The sequence below is a fragment of the Lipotes vexillifer genome, unplaced genomic scaffold, assembly GCF_000442215.2.
Source record: "Lipotes vexillifer unplaced genomic scaffold, Lipotes_vexillifer_v1.1 scaffold255, whole genome shotgun sequence".
NCBI classification, from domain to species: Eukaryota; Metazoa; Chordata; class Mammalia; order Artiodactyla; family Lipotidae; genus Lipotes; species Lipotes vexillifer.
The window spans coordinates 299,646-316,953 of record NW_006794578.1 but is presented as its reverse complement, the minus strand read 5'-3'; the positions used below and the strand labels follow the sequence as shown (position 1 = coordinate 316,953).

Sequence of the window (17,308 nt, the reverse complement as noted above, 5' to 3'; positions counted from 1 at the left end):
CGCTCTTCCATCCTCAGCTGCTTACAGTATAACAATCCATAGGTTCCATTTGTGGGGGCGGGAGGAGATGAGGTTACTGTCAACAAACTTTTAAATTACTGCTGTGGAGAGGAAAGGGTCACAAAACAAGTTAAACTGGAAGGTGACTGATACAATTCATCTAGGAGAGCTTCAGTTTATTTTTCAGGGAAATAAGCAACGTTATCCAATGACGATGCATAGGCTAAGGAAAGGGATGGAGGCCTGAGGATAAAGGAAAAACATTGGAGCAATCACTGTAAAGGTTTCAATATGGATGATTATAAGACTGTTGAACAGCTTTGAGAACTCAAGGGGAAGTTTGATACCATGAAATTTCAGGAATTGTATCTCGTGCCCTGTTGAGATTTTATCAAGCAACTCTTGATCTCTTGAAATGGAGCAGGACCCTCTGGGGCCCTCCTGACTACAAACCCTTTCCCTTTCCCCCATTTCTTGTTTGTAGGAAATAGGTTGCATTCAGCCTCCTTGACCTTCCCTGAGCTCCAAAGAGCAGATTCAAACAGTTGCTTATCCGGGAAGGGAGGGAATGCAGAAAGAAAGGAAGAGCAGTCAAGAAACAATAGTGCAGGAGTGGGACAGGGTCCTGGTTCCTCCTCAAGGGATATACATAACATTTATCTTTGAGTTCTGCAGGAACTAAGGCCCCCACCAAGGTGGAGGATGGTAACTTCAGCCTGAGCACAAGATTCCTGGAACACCGCCCTGTTACCTCACCACCACCCAATCAGAAGGAAGTCTGCACACAGTGGAAGATAATGAAGACTGTGACCTCCTCCCCAAATGATTCTCCCTTCAAACACTTTCACGGTCCAGCTGAATCTTCAGAGTTGGTTTTTGGACACAAGTCCACCTTCTCCCCAGGTTGCTGGGCTCCTCAATAAAGCAATCTTTCCTTTTCCAACCAACACTTATCTCTTGAGTATTGGCTTTCAAGTGGTGAGCAGCACTTCGGTAACACGATGACAGGAATGCTGTGTTGTTAGTGAGGGTTAGCGAAGCAAACAAAGGCTGGTGAGTGCATTATTGAGAAGTTTACCATGGAGTCCAGTCTGGATAGGAAGGCAGAAAAGCCAGAATGAGAGTAATGGATTTTGAGATAAGTGTTAGAAAACAAAACTTGGAAGATGAAGAGTAAATTCAATAATGATGGGTAAACTGGTAGGAAAACAGTAAGCTAGTTTAGAAAAAGCTCTTCAGTGAGAAATTCCCACTGAGACCAGAGGTCCACAGGAGGTTGGAAAGTATTGATGTTGTCAAGGTCCTCAAGTAGTAGAATGTAAAAAGTGTACACACAGAAATACAAAAGAAGACACGTTGTGAAATGATGTCTATAGAACAATGACCTAGAAGTAGATACACCCAGCCCTGTTCCAGGTAGCATGGGTTGAAGAAGTAGGAAAAAAAAAGAGCTTTTCTACAGAAGAGGATGCAAAGAATCTTAAACTTTAGAGAAAAACTCATGTTTTATTTAGTTCAAGAAGGTAGAAGTATTAAAAGTAAGGATATGGGGATGTTAGTTCATGATGGAACCGGCGTCCTAAAGAGTCTCATGAAGAAAACAAACAGACTGGTCAGGAATGGAGTGGGCCTAGGGTGGTGTTAGGGAAAGCTAGGTAAGGTGGTTAGAAGTAATGCTGAGTTTTATGTTAAGGTCTTTGAATGTTGGTCAAAAGAATTAAGGTAATGTGATGGGGAATTGTATTAATAAAAGAAAACTCTTTTTCCTCTCTGCTCTACTCACACCAATTTCTGACATCAAGTGTGGTGGTGGAGGAGGGGGGGTTCCCAGACAAAACAATTCTCCAACCTTCCAGAGTAACTCCTACAATTCAATTATGACACTAACTACCTGGTGTTAGCATAGGTCCTAAAGATTAAGGACCCAGCCCCACAAGACGGCCCCCATTTCAGATGCTTATCACAAGTTCCAGGTTGTCAACTGTACTTCTGACCAATCAGCTATAAATTGAGCATTTCCATGACCCTCTCCTGGGGTTCAATAATTTGATAGAAGGGCTCTCAGAACTCAGAAGAAACACTTAATAGAATTTACTACTTTATTATTAAGGATACAACTCAGGAATAGCCAAATGGAAAAGTTGCATAGGGCAAGATCTGTGGGAAGGGGGACAGAACTTCCATGCTGTCTCTGAGTACATTACCCTCCCAGCACCTTCACATGTTCACCAACATGGAAGCTCTCAGAATTTAGAGTTTTTTGTTTGTTTGGTTTTGTTTTTTTTTCTTTCTGCGGTACCCAGGCCTCGCACTGTTGTGGCCTCTCCTGGTGCGGAGCGCAGGCTCTGGACGCGCAGGCTCAGTGGCCATGGCTCATGGGCCCAGCCGCTCCGCGGCATGTGGGATCTTCCCGGACCAGGGCACGAACCGGTGTCCCCTGCATCGGCAGGCGGACTCTCAACCACTGCGCCACCAGGGAAGCCCGAGTTTAGAGTTTTTAATAGAAGTTTCATTAAGTTTGTTACTGAGTCCAAGTTCACTCTGCTTGCCGCACAACAGGCCAATAAATCAGGAGATAAGGTGTTGAGGCAAGGAATAGCGACTTTTTTCAGAAAGGCAGTCGTCTGAGAAGACAGAGGACTAATGTCCTTGAGTACCATCTTATCGGGGCCTGGATGCCAGTTTCTTTTACAGAACAGAGATGGGGAGGAGGTGAGGAAGTAAAGTAAAAAGGCCATACGTCTTGCAAAACATCTCCTGGTTTGGCCAGCCTCAGGGAGGGGATGTGTTAATTTCTTCTTTCTTGCAGCCATTCACAGGTGGGCAGGGTCAGAATGTTTCCCTGTGAGCTAAAAAGGGCACTTTCCTTTAACATTTAGGCACAGGGGCAGGGTTCCCGGAGGGAGGCCATTATGTATGCTTATAGCTATAGACAGCACCTCTTTAGTGATTATAGTAACAAAAAGCAACGGAGAGCAAAGGTTAAAGTAAGAGAAACAGATCCAACATGGAGTCAGATTTTGTTCTTCCCTGTTACAAGTTGACATAATTGATTAAATCATTGGCCATTGATGATTAAGTCAGTCTCCAGCTTCTCTCCCCATCCTGGAGGTTGGGAGTGGGGTGGGACTGAAACTTCCAACCCTGTAATCACTGGGTTGGTTTCTCTGGCAGCCAGCCCAAATCCCCCAGTCACCTCATTAGCATAAGCACACTAATGGTTGAAAGGGGCTTATTATAAATAACAAAAAGCACTCCTCAAGAGGGAAGAGATATGGGAACATATGTATATGTATAACTGATTCACTTTGTTATAAAGCAGAAACTAACACACCATTGTAAAGCAATTATACCACAATAAAGATGTTAAAAAAAAAAAAAAAAAAAGCACTCCTCTCACCCATGTCATTCAGGAAATTCCAAGCATTACAGGACCTCTGTGCCAGGAACTGGAGAGAAGAAGATCAAATGTGTATTTCTCATTATGTCACAATTAGTTTTCTACTATCGCTGTAACAAATTACCACAGACTCAATGGTTTACAACAACACAAATTCATTATCTTTCAGTTCTCTACATCAGGAGTAGAGCACAGGTCTGGCTAAAATCAAGGCATGAGCATTCCTTTCTGGAGGCTCTAGGGGAGAATCCATGTCTTTATCTTTTCCATCTTCCAAGCACTGCCAAATGCCTTGTCTTATTGTCCCTTTCCTCTATCTATAAAGCCAGTAACTTTGTATCTCTCTGACCATTTTTGCCCACTATGCAGCAAAGCCCATCTACTAACACCAGGTTGTGGTGAAGGAAAGTACAGGCTTTACTGCAGGGCACCAGGTAAGAAGAATGGGCATCTCATACAACTCAACTCTTTTCCCTCCCTTCCATTCAATAATTATTTATTGATTCATGATAATATAAAAGAAATGGTACTGGATATTTCAGAAATCTGAGACACATCCATAAGAATCAAAGGAATAATATAAAGTGGAAGTAAATTATAAAATTTGCCCAATAATTAAAAAAATGTCAGTTATGTTATTTCAACCTTTGCCATTTGATCTTCGCCCACTCATTTTCTTCTCCATTTTCTGTCTTCTTTTAATATCCCTCTGCTTCTACCCATATTTTCATTACTTTTTTTGAGTGTTTCTCTTTCCATCCCTTTTCATCCTCTTACTCATGTGTCTTTTGCCTCCTGTTTCCCTCGGTTTCCTATGTTACCATCTTTTAGCACACATTCAAACCACTGTGGGAAAAAAACTATTTTGTTCTAAAATTCCCCTGAATTCATTTTCTCCTTTCCATCCACTTTATCACTGCTCAAGTTCACGCTTTCATTCTCTCTTCTCCCTACAACTTCCTTACTAAATTTCTGCTTCTAACTCGCCTAAATCTCCTGACAATCCATCCATCCTCACCTTTACACTGTTCTCTGACTTTTCTAGCAAACCTAATCTTGTCATTCCCCTACTCAAAGTTCTTCAATTGTGCACATGACATACCAGATAAAATCCAAACTTTGTTATAAGGTTTAAAAAAATTCCTTCCTACCTATCTAACTTCATTTTTACCTTTTCCCCTAACTTCCTTTTGCATGTTACCCTCTGGCAGCACAGAAATATTTGTGGTTTCGTCATTCTCTGTCATGCCTCTGTAACCTTCCATCTATCATTCTTATAGCCCCTCAGCTGCTTTTATGCCATCCATATGACAAACTCCTAGTCATTCTTTAAAACTGTTCAAATACTACTCAGCCATTAAGAAAGAATGAAATCTTGCCATTTGTGACAAAAGGGAGGGACCTTGAGGGTATTACATTATGTGAGATAAATCAGATTGAGAAATACAAATACCAAATGATTTCACTCATACATGGAATCTAAAAAAAAAAAAATTGCATGGTGATGGATGGTAATTAGATCTTCGGTGGTGATCAATTTATTGTGTATACAGATGTCAAATTATAATGTGGTACACCTGAAACTTATATAATATTATACACCAATTTTACCTCAATTAAATAAAAAACAAGGGGGGGCTTCCCTGGTGGCACAGTGGTTAAGAATCTGCCTGCCAATGCAGGAGACATGGGCTCAAGCCCTCATCCAGGAAAATCCCACATGCCGCGGAACAACTAAGCCCGTGCGCCACACTACTGAGCCTGAGCTCTAGAGCCTGAGGGCCACAACTACTGAAGCCTGTGTGCCTAGAGCTGGTGCTCTGCAGCAAGAGAAGCCACCACAGTGAGAAGCCCACACACCACAACAAAGAGTAGCCCCCGCTCTCCACAACTAGAGAAAGCCTGCGCACAGCAACAAAGACCCAACACAGACAAAAAAATAAATGACTGTTCAAGTGTTGCCTTTGCTGTTAGGGTTTCTCAGTCTCTTTTAGGCAGACCTGAGACTCATCTTCTGCTCTTTGCTATATTGTACATCCCTCCACTGTTTGCAAGAATAATATTATTGGTATTTGGGGTCAGGACTTGAGTTTTTCCATTCCCAACACCTTATGTAAACTTCAGCACATAAGAGCTCAATCATCTTTGCTCGATTGCCCTACCCTTTTATTTAACCTACCTGAATATCAGTGCCTAAAACTGTATTCTTTGGAATTCTAGTGCCCCTACAAAGAGTTGTATATTATACATAGAGTTAACCTTTAGATAGCTATGTGATGTATGTTTTCATTATAGGTTTAAGAGAGACGTTCAATTCTTCTTTTCCCAAGTAATCCTCTTTTTTTCCTTTTTTCCAGTACGTGGGCCTCTCACTGTTGTGGCCTCTCCCGTTGCAGAGCACAGGCTCAGGGGCCATGGCTCACAGGCCCAGCCGCTCCACGGCATGTGGGATCTTCCCAGACCGGGGCACGAACCCGTGGCCCCTGCATCGGCAGGCGGACTCTCAACCACTGCGCCACCAGGGAAGCCCCCAAGTAATCCTCTTATCTTTTAGTTTCATAATGATTCTCAAGGGCAATCAAGGTCTGTAAAATAAATCTCCTAAACAACCTAATATTTCAAATTTCTATTTGTCTTTACCATGATCTAGATCAGGAACATCAACCAAAAAACACCCAAATCATATGCATATATGACTAACACACCAGCCTAATTACCTCCAGATTTACTTCTTTCAAACCCGCCTCTGCTTAACTTGGATTATTGTCAATGAAATAGAAGAAATTTTGCTCATTTGCCTTATTGCTTTTATTTCTATTGACAGATTGATGTGGGCTCTGTGATTTTAAACAGTTTGACTTAGAGAAAAATAACTGTTATAAGGGAAAGTTTTGGGAAATAGTCACCGAAAAATAGACCATCAATCAAAGTTCAATCAGGAAAACAGAAACTATATTATGTCACCTAGGGAACTTAATAATAGGGTATTGTTACACAGGGCATGAAGGGGAAGCTCTATGCCAAAAGGGGGAACACTGAGGTGATTCAGAGATATGTAACGTAGGAAGCCATTACCACCTTAAGGCTAGGGAAACAAAGGGAAAATTTTGGGTTATTAGAACTAAGAAACTCAGAGGACAGATCTCGTTGGCTAGGGCATGGATCTTTGAGAAGTAGGCATAGCCTAGCTGGTGCTGGTAACTCTGATGTGTCGTGATGAGTCTGGTTCTTACAGTGTAAAAGCGGGAGGCTGGAGCCAACTGCTCATGACAGGAAGAAGGGCTATTGCTGCTGAGGTGATGCTGAGAGCAGGAAGCAAACAGAAAGGAACAAATGTCTTCTCCCCAACTCCTACCTACCATCCTCCCTCTAATGACTTCTGTTGATCGAACTTATCAATAACTGGCAAAGAAGACATATGTTTGCACAGCCCCAGCCCCAGGATTAAGAGTGAATATGGAGTGGAGAGATGATAGCTTAATAAGTAGCACTGAGAGCAATTAAATCAAGAGTGTTAAGCCATGGTCAGTTAGAGTAACCATCTTGCAGCTTGAAAAATTCAACATGATCATATACTCAAGACCTTAAAAAATTAATATTCTTCTGTTGAGTCTGTCTTCCATTAGATATGCACTGGAGTATGCTATGTCACTACAGTTATCATTTAATCATCCAATCTGGGAGCTATATGGCAGATACGGTTCTAGGTGGTTGGGTTTCAACAGTGAAAAAGTAAATAGGTCCCTGCGCATCTTTGGGGAACTTTCCTTCTAGTGAAGGGAAAACAAATAATATATAAAGATATAATGTGTCACATGGTGGGTGCAATGGAGATAATAAAGCAAGTTGTGTGTGGGGGAAATAGGGATTGGAGATGGGGACAGCTCTTTCATATGGGATGGTCATAGATGATCTCAATGATAGAATGCAGTTTGAGCAAAGACCCAAAGGAAATAAGAGGGAGAAAGCAGTATGAATATATGGGGGAAGATCTTTTCAGTAGGAAATAGCTGTATTTGATAAAAGTGGGTGGACTTCTTTTTTGTGGGTTTGCAGTTTGTTTTTAACTATTTGCATAGTTCTGCTATAAAAGACTGTGATTCTAGCTGGGTAACATCAACTTACTGTCAAATATAGTGCCAATTCAAACATTCCACAAAGTATTGCTCATCTCTTCCACTGAGGGAAAAGCTATGCTTCTTCACGTAGCAGGTTCTAAAAAAGATTGCTGATGGTAAAAGAACTAGCTGAACTACATACATAATAGCCCACCTCTACTAAAAAATACCTCTTTTAGAGTCAGCTATGAAATTCTAATAGCCTCAAACCTTTAATTCGGATTATTTGAGTAAACGTAAAATGCCCAAAACTGTACATAATTATGTCTTTTTTTTGAGATGTCGACCTTCATTTTTTAGTTGAGTTAATGAAACTCAATAATTGGCCAATAGTCTTTAAGGCAGAAAGTGGGATGGACACCATCAGTACTTTTAACCCAAAACAATGAAATCACTGTTGGCATTAGGATTATGTGGCTTTTTGTTCAGAGTTTTTTTTTCTTGGAAAATACATGCATACTTTGGGTTCAATGGTGCCAGAAACATTAATGTTAGCTATGATTAAGTTTCCTTCAGCCAATTTGTCACTCAAACAATAAAGGTGAACTTATCTGTAAAGTCAGACACCTGAAACTGGTATAACCCAGTTATACTCTCATGTTAAAGCCTTTTTAAAAAACAACAGTAATTCTGGCCCTTGAAGAAAGTGAGTTGTACCACGTAACATAAAATCTTTTTCTGTAGCTAGTAATAATTTCCTACAGGAAAGCTTGAGGTGGGTATGTCTTCATTTGAGGAGAATGTAATTTGAGACTGGACACTTAGAAAGTAGAAGTTTGAGTTAACTCAGTCAACTTGTTTTTAACTTTTTAAAAGGAATCTTGAGAGGTCAGTGGTGTCTACTGGAAGGCAAGAACTTGGTTCTGGCAGGGAGACCACCACACACGGCTATTGTAGTGTTTGCACTTAACTTCTGTACCTAGGTTCCTCTGGCTGTCAAGTAGGGATAATAGTAATTTCCTGCTTTGACTTATCTGGCTGAAGATGATATATTAACACAAATTATTATTATTATTAAAACATAATATATGCATGCACGTAAAACAAGAGCGTGGTGTTCTTTTCATGCTTATATAACGTATAAATACTGCTCTTCCATGCACTCTTCACTTTAGGTCAGAGGAGAATAGCATGCCACTAATCCAATTCTCAAAATATAGAGGAAATATATTCTTTAAAGCTCCAATATCATCCTTTTGAGAAGCACTAAACCTGCTAATCCCTCATGGTCTCTGTAGCAATTGCATGATGGCCCCCACATTAAGCCTTTGGCACCTTTTCAAATGTTGGCTAAATTACTTTTTTCCTGGAGACTAGAACCATCAGGGAAAGGCTAGGGTAATGAAATTTGCTAGGGACATTAAAATTTTGGTTGTTTAACATTTAACTGAGTATCAACAACGTGTTAAAGTGCTATCTAAACAGATAATTAGCTACTCGCTGCGCAGTGGGCTCTGTCTAAATTTAACTGTGAAATTAGGTTTAGGGAATGCGAAAATAGAAAAAGAAATTTTCTCAAGGGAAACGGTGGTGTCAGCACAGCTGAGGAATGTCACAATAGCTACATTTCGTCAATTATGATCGTCATCAGGGCATCTCTCGGAGCGACGCAGGACAAGGTTTCTTCATAAGTGCATCCTGAGACTAGGTGATGGAAAGGAGTGGTTGCAGGAGACAGGCTTACAGGGGACGACAGAGGCAACAGGCATAGGCTGCGAGAGAGAAAAGGGGTGGAGGAAAAGAGGTATTTAAACCCAGCGCTGGAAGAGAGGTTGGGAGGCGGAAATTAAGAAAGAAAAAAGAGCGGCGGGCAGGGGGTAGAACTGTGTGTAGCCTTGGAGATGAGTAAAACATTGTAAGTCAGTGGGTGGAGGTCGGGGAGACCCTAGTGACTGAAGGGGGAGGACAGCGTGATCTTGGCGGCAGACAAGCATTAGTTTAGCTGCGACAGGCGGCTAAATCCTTGTTTGACTTTCTTCCTATTGGAGCACATTTGTGGCTCTCTGGAGGCGACGGCTGGACCAACATAAAATTAATGGTGTCAGGACTGAGAACCTGTGTCCTCTGCCTCTAGCCCCCCTCAGGACAGTCGAAACTGTCCACCACCCCCGCAGAACCGCCGATGGCTGTGGCTCCAAGGTTAAGCCACCAGGGCTGTGCGTGGCGGGCAAATAAAGAGGTCAAGGCGAGCAGCTGCCGCGGTGAAGGAGGGTCGTGGTGGATCACTGACGCTCCTCTCACGGGCACGTGTTTAGCACTTCCCGAGGTCGCTTTCCCGCGATCAGTTCAAAGGAAAACAGGCAGTGAAAATAAAATTACACGTGCGAACATGCAAATGAAACAAAACCAAAGGAAAACACCACGGCACTACAGGCACTCCCGATCGGGGAAATCCAGGCCTCCTGTTGCCAGTCGCCGGGGGGAGGATAGCGGACAGCCTGGCGGTCAAAGAAGCGAGAGAGAGAAAAGCAAACCTTCTGGGGCCGCTCTCCTTTCCCGGCTCCGTTGACCCTTTCACCAAACTGCCCACCCAGAGAAAGGGGCAAGAAAAACGCCTGTGCAAACGTGCCTCGGCGGACTGAGGGGGGAAGTGGGGCTGGGAAGAAAGGAGGGATTCGGAGAGCTCAGCTGTCCCGGGAAGCAGGAAGGAGGAGAAAGTCTCTCCTTTCAGCCCTAGGCGAGGAACGAGATGACTAGTCCGGCACGCTATGTCCAGCTTCCCAGACAGGAACCTTTCGCATGGGCAACGGAAAGGCAGCCCCATCGTGCCTTACCCTCCCCCGCCTCTCGTCCGGTCCCCGCCAGAGGGAGAGCGCCGCTCGGGGGAGCCTAGCTGCGAGCTGGACTGTCCCACCGCCCTCCGCCTCGGTCTGAGCAGGGGCCGCGGTGGACCAGCAAGGGGCGGAGTGGGCGAGACCATTGGAAACGCTGGGAAGGGGGACGAGGCAGGAACGCGAGGGGCGGGGCCTACTAACCTATTCCAGATTTTCCTGTCCTCTTTAAAGCCCTGCTTTCGGAGAAACCCCGTTATCAAAGAGGAGAAAAGAGATTTTGGGGTTTTTTTGAAAGGGGAGGGGCGTATGTAGGAGGGCGGGGTGGGAGGAGTCGGGCTTTCACTCCCGGATCAGACGGGAGCGCGAGTTGCGCGGCGGGCGAGTCCCTGCGCTCTGAGGGTCGGCTTCCTCTCCCCCTCCCGTGCGGGCGGGGTGGTGCGTTCCGAGTTCCCAGGAGTTCGAGGCGGGCGGGTGCCGGTGGGGGGAGGGGAGTGGCGGTGGTGGTGCCGGCGGCGGCGGCGGCGGCGGCGGCGGCGGGCGGCTCCCGCCTCAGCCTCTGCAGTGGCGTCGGCGACGGCGGAGTTGAAGCAGCCGCGAGTGCTCGGCTGAGTGTCAGCCGGCGGCGACGGCTCAGGAACTGGGAGTTAGGGACGCGCGCGCCGGACCTTCCGCCGCCGCCGCCGCCGCCGCCGCCCACAGCCTGAGGCGCCGGGGCCCGGGGAGCCGGGGGGCCGGAGAGCGAGCTGGCCGGGGGGAGGGTGGGGGATGGCGCGGACCCTGGGGCCGGCTCCGCTGTGTCCCGGAGGCGGCAAAGCACAACTTTCCTCTGCTTCTCCCCCCGGGGCCGGGCTCCTGCTGCCGCCCCCGACGCCACCGCCGCTGCTGCTGCTGCTCTTCCCGCTGCTGCTCTTCTCCCGGCTCTGTGGTAGGTGAACCTCGGCCGCCGGTGCGGGATGAGGGAGGCGCGACCAAGGGTCCCGGGGCCGCGGCCGGGCCGGCGTGGGCCGCTCTCCCGGGCGGGAAGCGGTTGTGTTCGGCGGTTGGCTGCGCGAGCGGGTGCCGCGGACTTTGGCTGGAAACTTTTCGCCGCGCCTGGGGCGAGGCCGGGGAAGGGCCGGGGCCGGCGAGTAGGGCGCCGGCCGCCCGCTCTCCTCTCTCGCGGCCGCGCCGGTCCCCACGCTGCGGGCTGGGGTTCGGCGACGGCGCTTTCCGCCCGGACGCCGAGTGCTTCGTGCGCGTGGCTCCTCCGTGTTTGCTCCGGGGACCGTTACTTCCTCGGCTATTCGCGGAGGAAGCCGAGAGCGCGGACTTCTGTGCTGGGGCTAAGGTGACGGGATGCACGTTTGCCGCCTGCTTTTTTCCCGGGTGAAACTTGAGCTGTGAGCCAGGATACCTTTAGGGACCAGAGCTCGACGGAATGAAGCCTTTGGGTTCCCACACCTCATCGCCTTCCACCCTGGAGAAGGACCATGTTAGCCCACCCTGCAGCATCCCCTACAGTTTTCTTCGGTCCTCCGGCCACTTTCTGCCCTGGCAGCCTCTGGATCGCTTTGCATTGAGCCCGTCGCTGCCTTCCAGTTTGTGGGACGTCTGTCTCACTGTCTGTGTTTATTTTAGCAAACCCTATTTGTCCTCAGGACTTCGATGTATGTGTAAAATACCTGATTGCATTGACCGTGCCCCAGCTGTTCCGATCAAAACAAGCCCTACGCCTCTTCCCTTTCTTCCCACGTCGTCTTACAGTTTTGTCATATTTGGGAGGTAGTCTCTTTGTAAGTTCACTTTCTAGGTGTCAGAGACTAGAAGCCTACTTGTTAAGAATAGCTTTAAAAAACAAAAAAAGAAAGATCTGCGTTTCATGCAAGAGAGGTGGACTTAAGTGATCCTTAATGGAAGGCGGCGATGTGGGAAAGGCCACCAGTCTTTGGGGACTAGCTCTGTCTTTTGGTAATACCGGAACACTGCAGGACGTTATTCATTCGATGACTCTTACTTGGTGAGGAAAGTGCAGAAGCAAAACTTAGGCTTGCTCAAAGCATGTTTTACCTGAGACATTTTTACTGGTACATAAGTCTGCGTTGGATATCCGTGTTTAATGAAATCTTAAATGAAACCAGGAGTTTTACCAGTATTTACTAGAAGGAGAGATGTGCGCGGATTTATTGGATGGTGTGATTTAGAAGAAAGAGAATCCTGTACCCCTGTACCGTGTAGGTGTGTCAGGCTAGCTGAGGGAGGCAAAATTTTCAAAAGATTGAGTGCCTCTTATAGGCTGAGAATTTCCACTACCAAATCACCGTCACGTTTCAAGCACTGTAATGACACGTTCTGATTTACAGAGTATAGCATGATAGATGGCATGTTAACTAATCTACATTGTTTCTGTAGTCCCACTCCCCAGATGTTTGGTTCCACTACACAAGTCTTAATGCTGTTACCGCTTTAGATTGATGCGAGATTCTAGATTGAATTTGTGTACCGTTCTTTTCCATTCAGGATGGTGTGGATTACAGTTAGGTGGGAGGAAGGTGGGAGCGGATGTTAACAGTTTACTGTTCTGACTTAGATTGTGTTAAGGACTGAGAGAATATTTGTATCTCCAGTAAAGTTTTATCTAGCTAGGCAAAGCCCCGTAGAAGACTGAAGCAAGCTAATATGTACAGTTAATACAAGGAAATTGAACCCCGGGTAATAATTTCATAGTGAATGTGCAAGTGAAATGTTGATTACTTTTTGAAGGAACACATTGGTTTTCACATGGAAGAAGAAAAGACTTAAAAAAAATCTCTTCAATAATATGCTGTTGGAGGGATTTGATATTTTAGAGTCCTAAAAATTCAAGTAGTATAGGCAAATGGACTGTGATTTAGAGAGGTGTAAATTAAAGTTTTTAAAGTCAACTCAGCTTGTAGTTGTAGAGACAGACACTAGTTTTGTGTCACTGTGCACTGCTCATTTAAAGATCTTCCTTTTTTTTTGGTTTATAGTGTTATAACACCCTAATTTGTGAACCCTTATGACAAATTTTTAATATCAACCTGTATTTTAGAATTCAGTCTTTGAATATGGCACAGTTGTCCTGATTTATGGATACTTAGTAAGTATGGAAACGGAATTTTCTTGTAACCTGTTCGTTGGTCTGATATTCATAGTACTACTTAACAAGGTTTGGCACGTACTGATGTTTGAGTTGTTTATTTATTTATTAAAATTTTATTGAGGTATGGTTGATTTACAATGTTGTGGGAGTTGTTAGTCTTAGAGTTGAGAAGATTTTTAGGCTTTAAAGAGATGACTCTGATTTGTTAATCAGAATGCTTTACTTTTTCTTTTTTACCACATACAGATTTATTATTATTTTTTTTTGCTGCTGATATGCTTACATTTAGAATGACCTTAACTATGCTACACTTCTGCAATATCATCTATTAGCACAAGATAATTTTTATGTCATGTTAATTTTACTGCTGTAAAAGCCCTCGCAGTCAAACTGGTAGACATGATATTCTGTAAGCTATAAAAAATTAATCAGATTTGCTGTTTTGAGGGTGTACATTATCTGTCTTATTTGAAGAACTGAAATTTTAAAATGAGAATTTTACAGGTTAACCAACTGTCAGGGTTGGTTGGTTTTTTGTTTTTTTTTGTTTTAAAGCCTAAGAAAGTCCTAGGTGTAAAGGTCAAGAGAACTAGATTTTTCAACACTATCTGACTTGATATAAACCTCATTTATTTAATTATGGAAGTCCATATTTCTTTATAATGGCAATAATCAGTTCATAGGTGACCAGATTTATCTTACTTTCCCTTCCAACATTTTTTCTTGAGGAGTAGAGAATATTAGGATATGGTATTGATGAAAGAGAAGGTAGACTATTTGACCTAAGTTCCAACTTTTTCCATTTTCAACAGGGTTATATCTTAAATAGATATTTAGAAGGTGATGGAAAAAAGATCTAATATGATGACTGAACAGCACTTTCAGAACTTCCTATATTCGTGGCACTTGATAGGAACTTGAGGACATAAAACATGAATAAGGTAGAGTCCTGGCTTCAGGGAGCTTACAGCAGTATGATAGACAAAACGTAAGCAGATGGATAGGACAGCTCAGTATTTATGATAGAGATCTGCATGAGGTGTACTGTGGGTTACCCAGAAGAAGGGTACCTAACCCATTAGGTAGAGATATTAGTGTAAACTGAGGAAAAAAGTTACTTAAAAAAATTCAGTTGAGTTAGATTTTCTTATTGAGATTAGACATTGTGGTAGGTGGAATAAGTTTGCTGTCTCTCTGCAGTTTATGATTTAGATGCTAAATAAACAGTTTGATTCTGAAAAATGACTGCCACTTACAAGCTGTGTGAATTGTTGGCAAGTTATTTAACCTCAGTAAACTTAAGGTTTCTCGTCTTTTCAAAAAAAGGTTAATATCGGTTTGCCTATAGAGTTCTTGTCCTCTTGCCTGTAGAGGATTAAATGAAAGAATAAAATAAAACGCTTAGAATGCATGGAATGTACATTCAAATTTTAGCATTTATTTTATTGCACATTATAAACCAACCAACCTAATATTTGTCATTCTTAAATTCTACACTGATGACTTGAATAATTGAGTTTTCAAGTTGATTGACTTGCCGTATTTGTACTTTATGTCTTTCAGTGTATAGCCTAGTCAGTGCTCTTTAAATATTTGTTAAATTTACCTTGGGTAAATAATCAGATGACCAACTTTCAGAATGTTAGGATATAGTGAAATTAACTCAATGGTGTAGTTGTATGGAACCTAGTTGAATCGTCCCTTAATGATGTAGAATGCATTTTAGGACTGGGCAGTTCTATACGATCACCCAGAATGTTAGTGGTTATATTGAAAAATGTGGAGTTGAAGAGGGAGTCATGATTTCACTTCTACCCTATGAAGTTACTGGTAGTTTCAGGTTGGAGCCTGTAATACATATTGCCCATATGAATCTTTCTGCATCCAAAACAGATATAATTGGAAAGTGAACCAAATTTAAAAGGAAGCAAAAACGACCAAATTTCCCTTTTTGCATTTAGCTACAGAATCAGAAATAGGAATTGGAAAAAGCTGGGCAATTATATATTTGTGGGTGTGTGTGTATTTACCGTTTTACCTTGTTTAGGTCACTTACACTTATATATATATATATATATATATATTTAGTGATTTCAGCAACTGATGCACATTTTGCATCTGTATAGTTAAGGAATAGAACTTACGGCTTCTTGCCTATTATTTGAAAATTGTTGAAGAGAAGCTGGCTGTGATACCCTTGTTAAAAAATAGTATTTTGGCATTCTGTAATTTACCCCTTAAAAAATTAGTGAGTTAATAATATATTGCTATAGCATATTCTGTAATCTATTAAAGTCCTCATAAAATTGACAATACTGGCTGTATGGTTTGTGAAAGATGTGGCATTTGATTAATAATGGCTATTAATGTGTAAATGTCGGATAAAATCAAATAACCTTTAAGTAAGTAATGGAATTATTTTGTGTACCAGGAACTCAGATCTAAAAATCTAAGCACCATTAATGTCATACTTTTGATTACCTTTTTATCTAAAATTGTCTTGCACCCACATGCTTTCCTAAACTTATGATTTTTCTGTAAGGCTCTGACATAGTTTAATTATTTACATAAAGTTGTATATTTAAAATTTTAGTGAGGGCTACCCCCTATAAGTCTAGATACAGCCATATTGCAGGTACTGTAGTTGTTTTGGAAAGGATATTGTATTGCATACTTATATTATGACTTTTACATGTTCTCTTTAATATAACATCCAAGGAGGTTATTTTTCTTGTAACCCTATTAATTGCCCAACATTCATTCTGCTAATTAAGATCAGTAGGAAGGAAGTACCTTGTAGCGTTATGAGTAGATATTCATAAACTGGAATTTGAGGCATGTGTAAAAACATACCATCTCATAACTGGTTTAAATGACTAAGAGTTGATAGTATGCTTTTCAACGTTTCTGACGATTATTTTGTAGGTGTAAGATAGTAAATTATACATGTGACTCTATAGATAGGAGAGGTTGTAATAGTTGTTTCTTTTTTTTTAACTTTACTTGTTTTCTTTTAACTTTAATAGTTAAAAAAAAAAAAAAAAGGACTTCCCTGTCAACGTTTCTGACGATTATTTTGTAGGTGTAAGATAGTAAATTATACATGTGACTCTATAGATAGGAGAGGTTGTAATAGTTGTTTCTTTTTTTTTAACTTTTCTTGTTTTTTTTTAACTTTAATAGTTAAAAAAAAAAAAAAAAGAAAGGGACTTCCCTGGCTGTCCCCTGGTGGTTAAAGACTCTGAGCTCCCAGTGCCGGGGGCATAGTTGCAATCCCTGGTGGGGGAGCTAAGATCCTGCATGCCACACACAGGGTGCTGCCAAAAAAAGTAAAAAAAAAAATCAAACTTGCTCTTTTAGATAGGTTGGCTATTGTACCAGTAGAGGCTCTTTACTTTAAGCTCTCAGGTTTCTTCAGAAGAAGTAAAATTTTTAAAAGAGGGTTGTCTATAAATCACTATTCTCAGCTAGCCAAGGTCAGCAAATGTAGGGTACGTGGATAGGTTCAGATCCTAGTTTCTAGGAAATCTTTTTCAAAAGAACATTCCAGGCCCCGCTATGGACTTATTGGATCAACATTTTTTGCAAGAGGTTTGGGGAGTGGAGCCTGATGATTGGGGCATTTGTATTTTGAGTGACATCTTCAGATGATTGTTTCTTCCCTGGATGGGTGCTATTTTTACAGCATTTTTATATATGATTTGACCAGATATGGTCATTATTTTGTTCACTGTTGTACCCTCATGTGCTAGGCATGTAGTGGGCACTCAAATTTCTTTATTTCAAGAGCTTAATAGAAAAATAAAATTTAGTCTAAACCAGCACTGTCCAGTAGAAGTAATGTGAACTATATACATAATTTTAAGTTATGGTGCCACATTAAAAAAGTAATAAAAGAAACAGGTGAAATTAATCT

General features: G+C 42.5%; 1 protein-coding gene across 3 annotated transcripts in view; it reads left to right on the top strand.

Moving 5' to 3' along the window:
* The first annotated feature begins 10,903 nt into the window (after window positions 1-10,903).
* The window catches only part of NECTIN3 (nectin cell adhesion molecule 3), a 131,902-nt gene continuing 125,497 nt past the window's right edge, over window positions 10,904-17,308 (top strand). For 2 of the 3 annotated variants that reach the window (XM_007467232.1, XM_007467231.1), the window contains exon 1: window positions 11,058-11,217. In XM_007467232.1, coding sequence (XP_007467294.1) covers window positions 11,058-11,217 — 160 coding nt within the window. Of the gene's footprint in view, window positions 11,218-17,308 lie in introns of all 3 variants that reach the window. The other variant, XM_007467233.1, reaches the window with a different exon arrangement.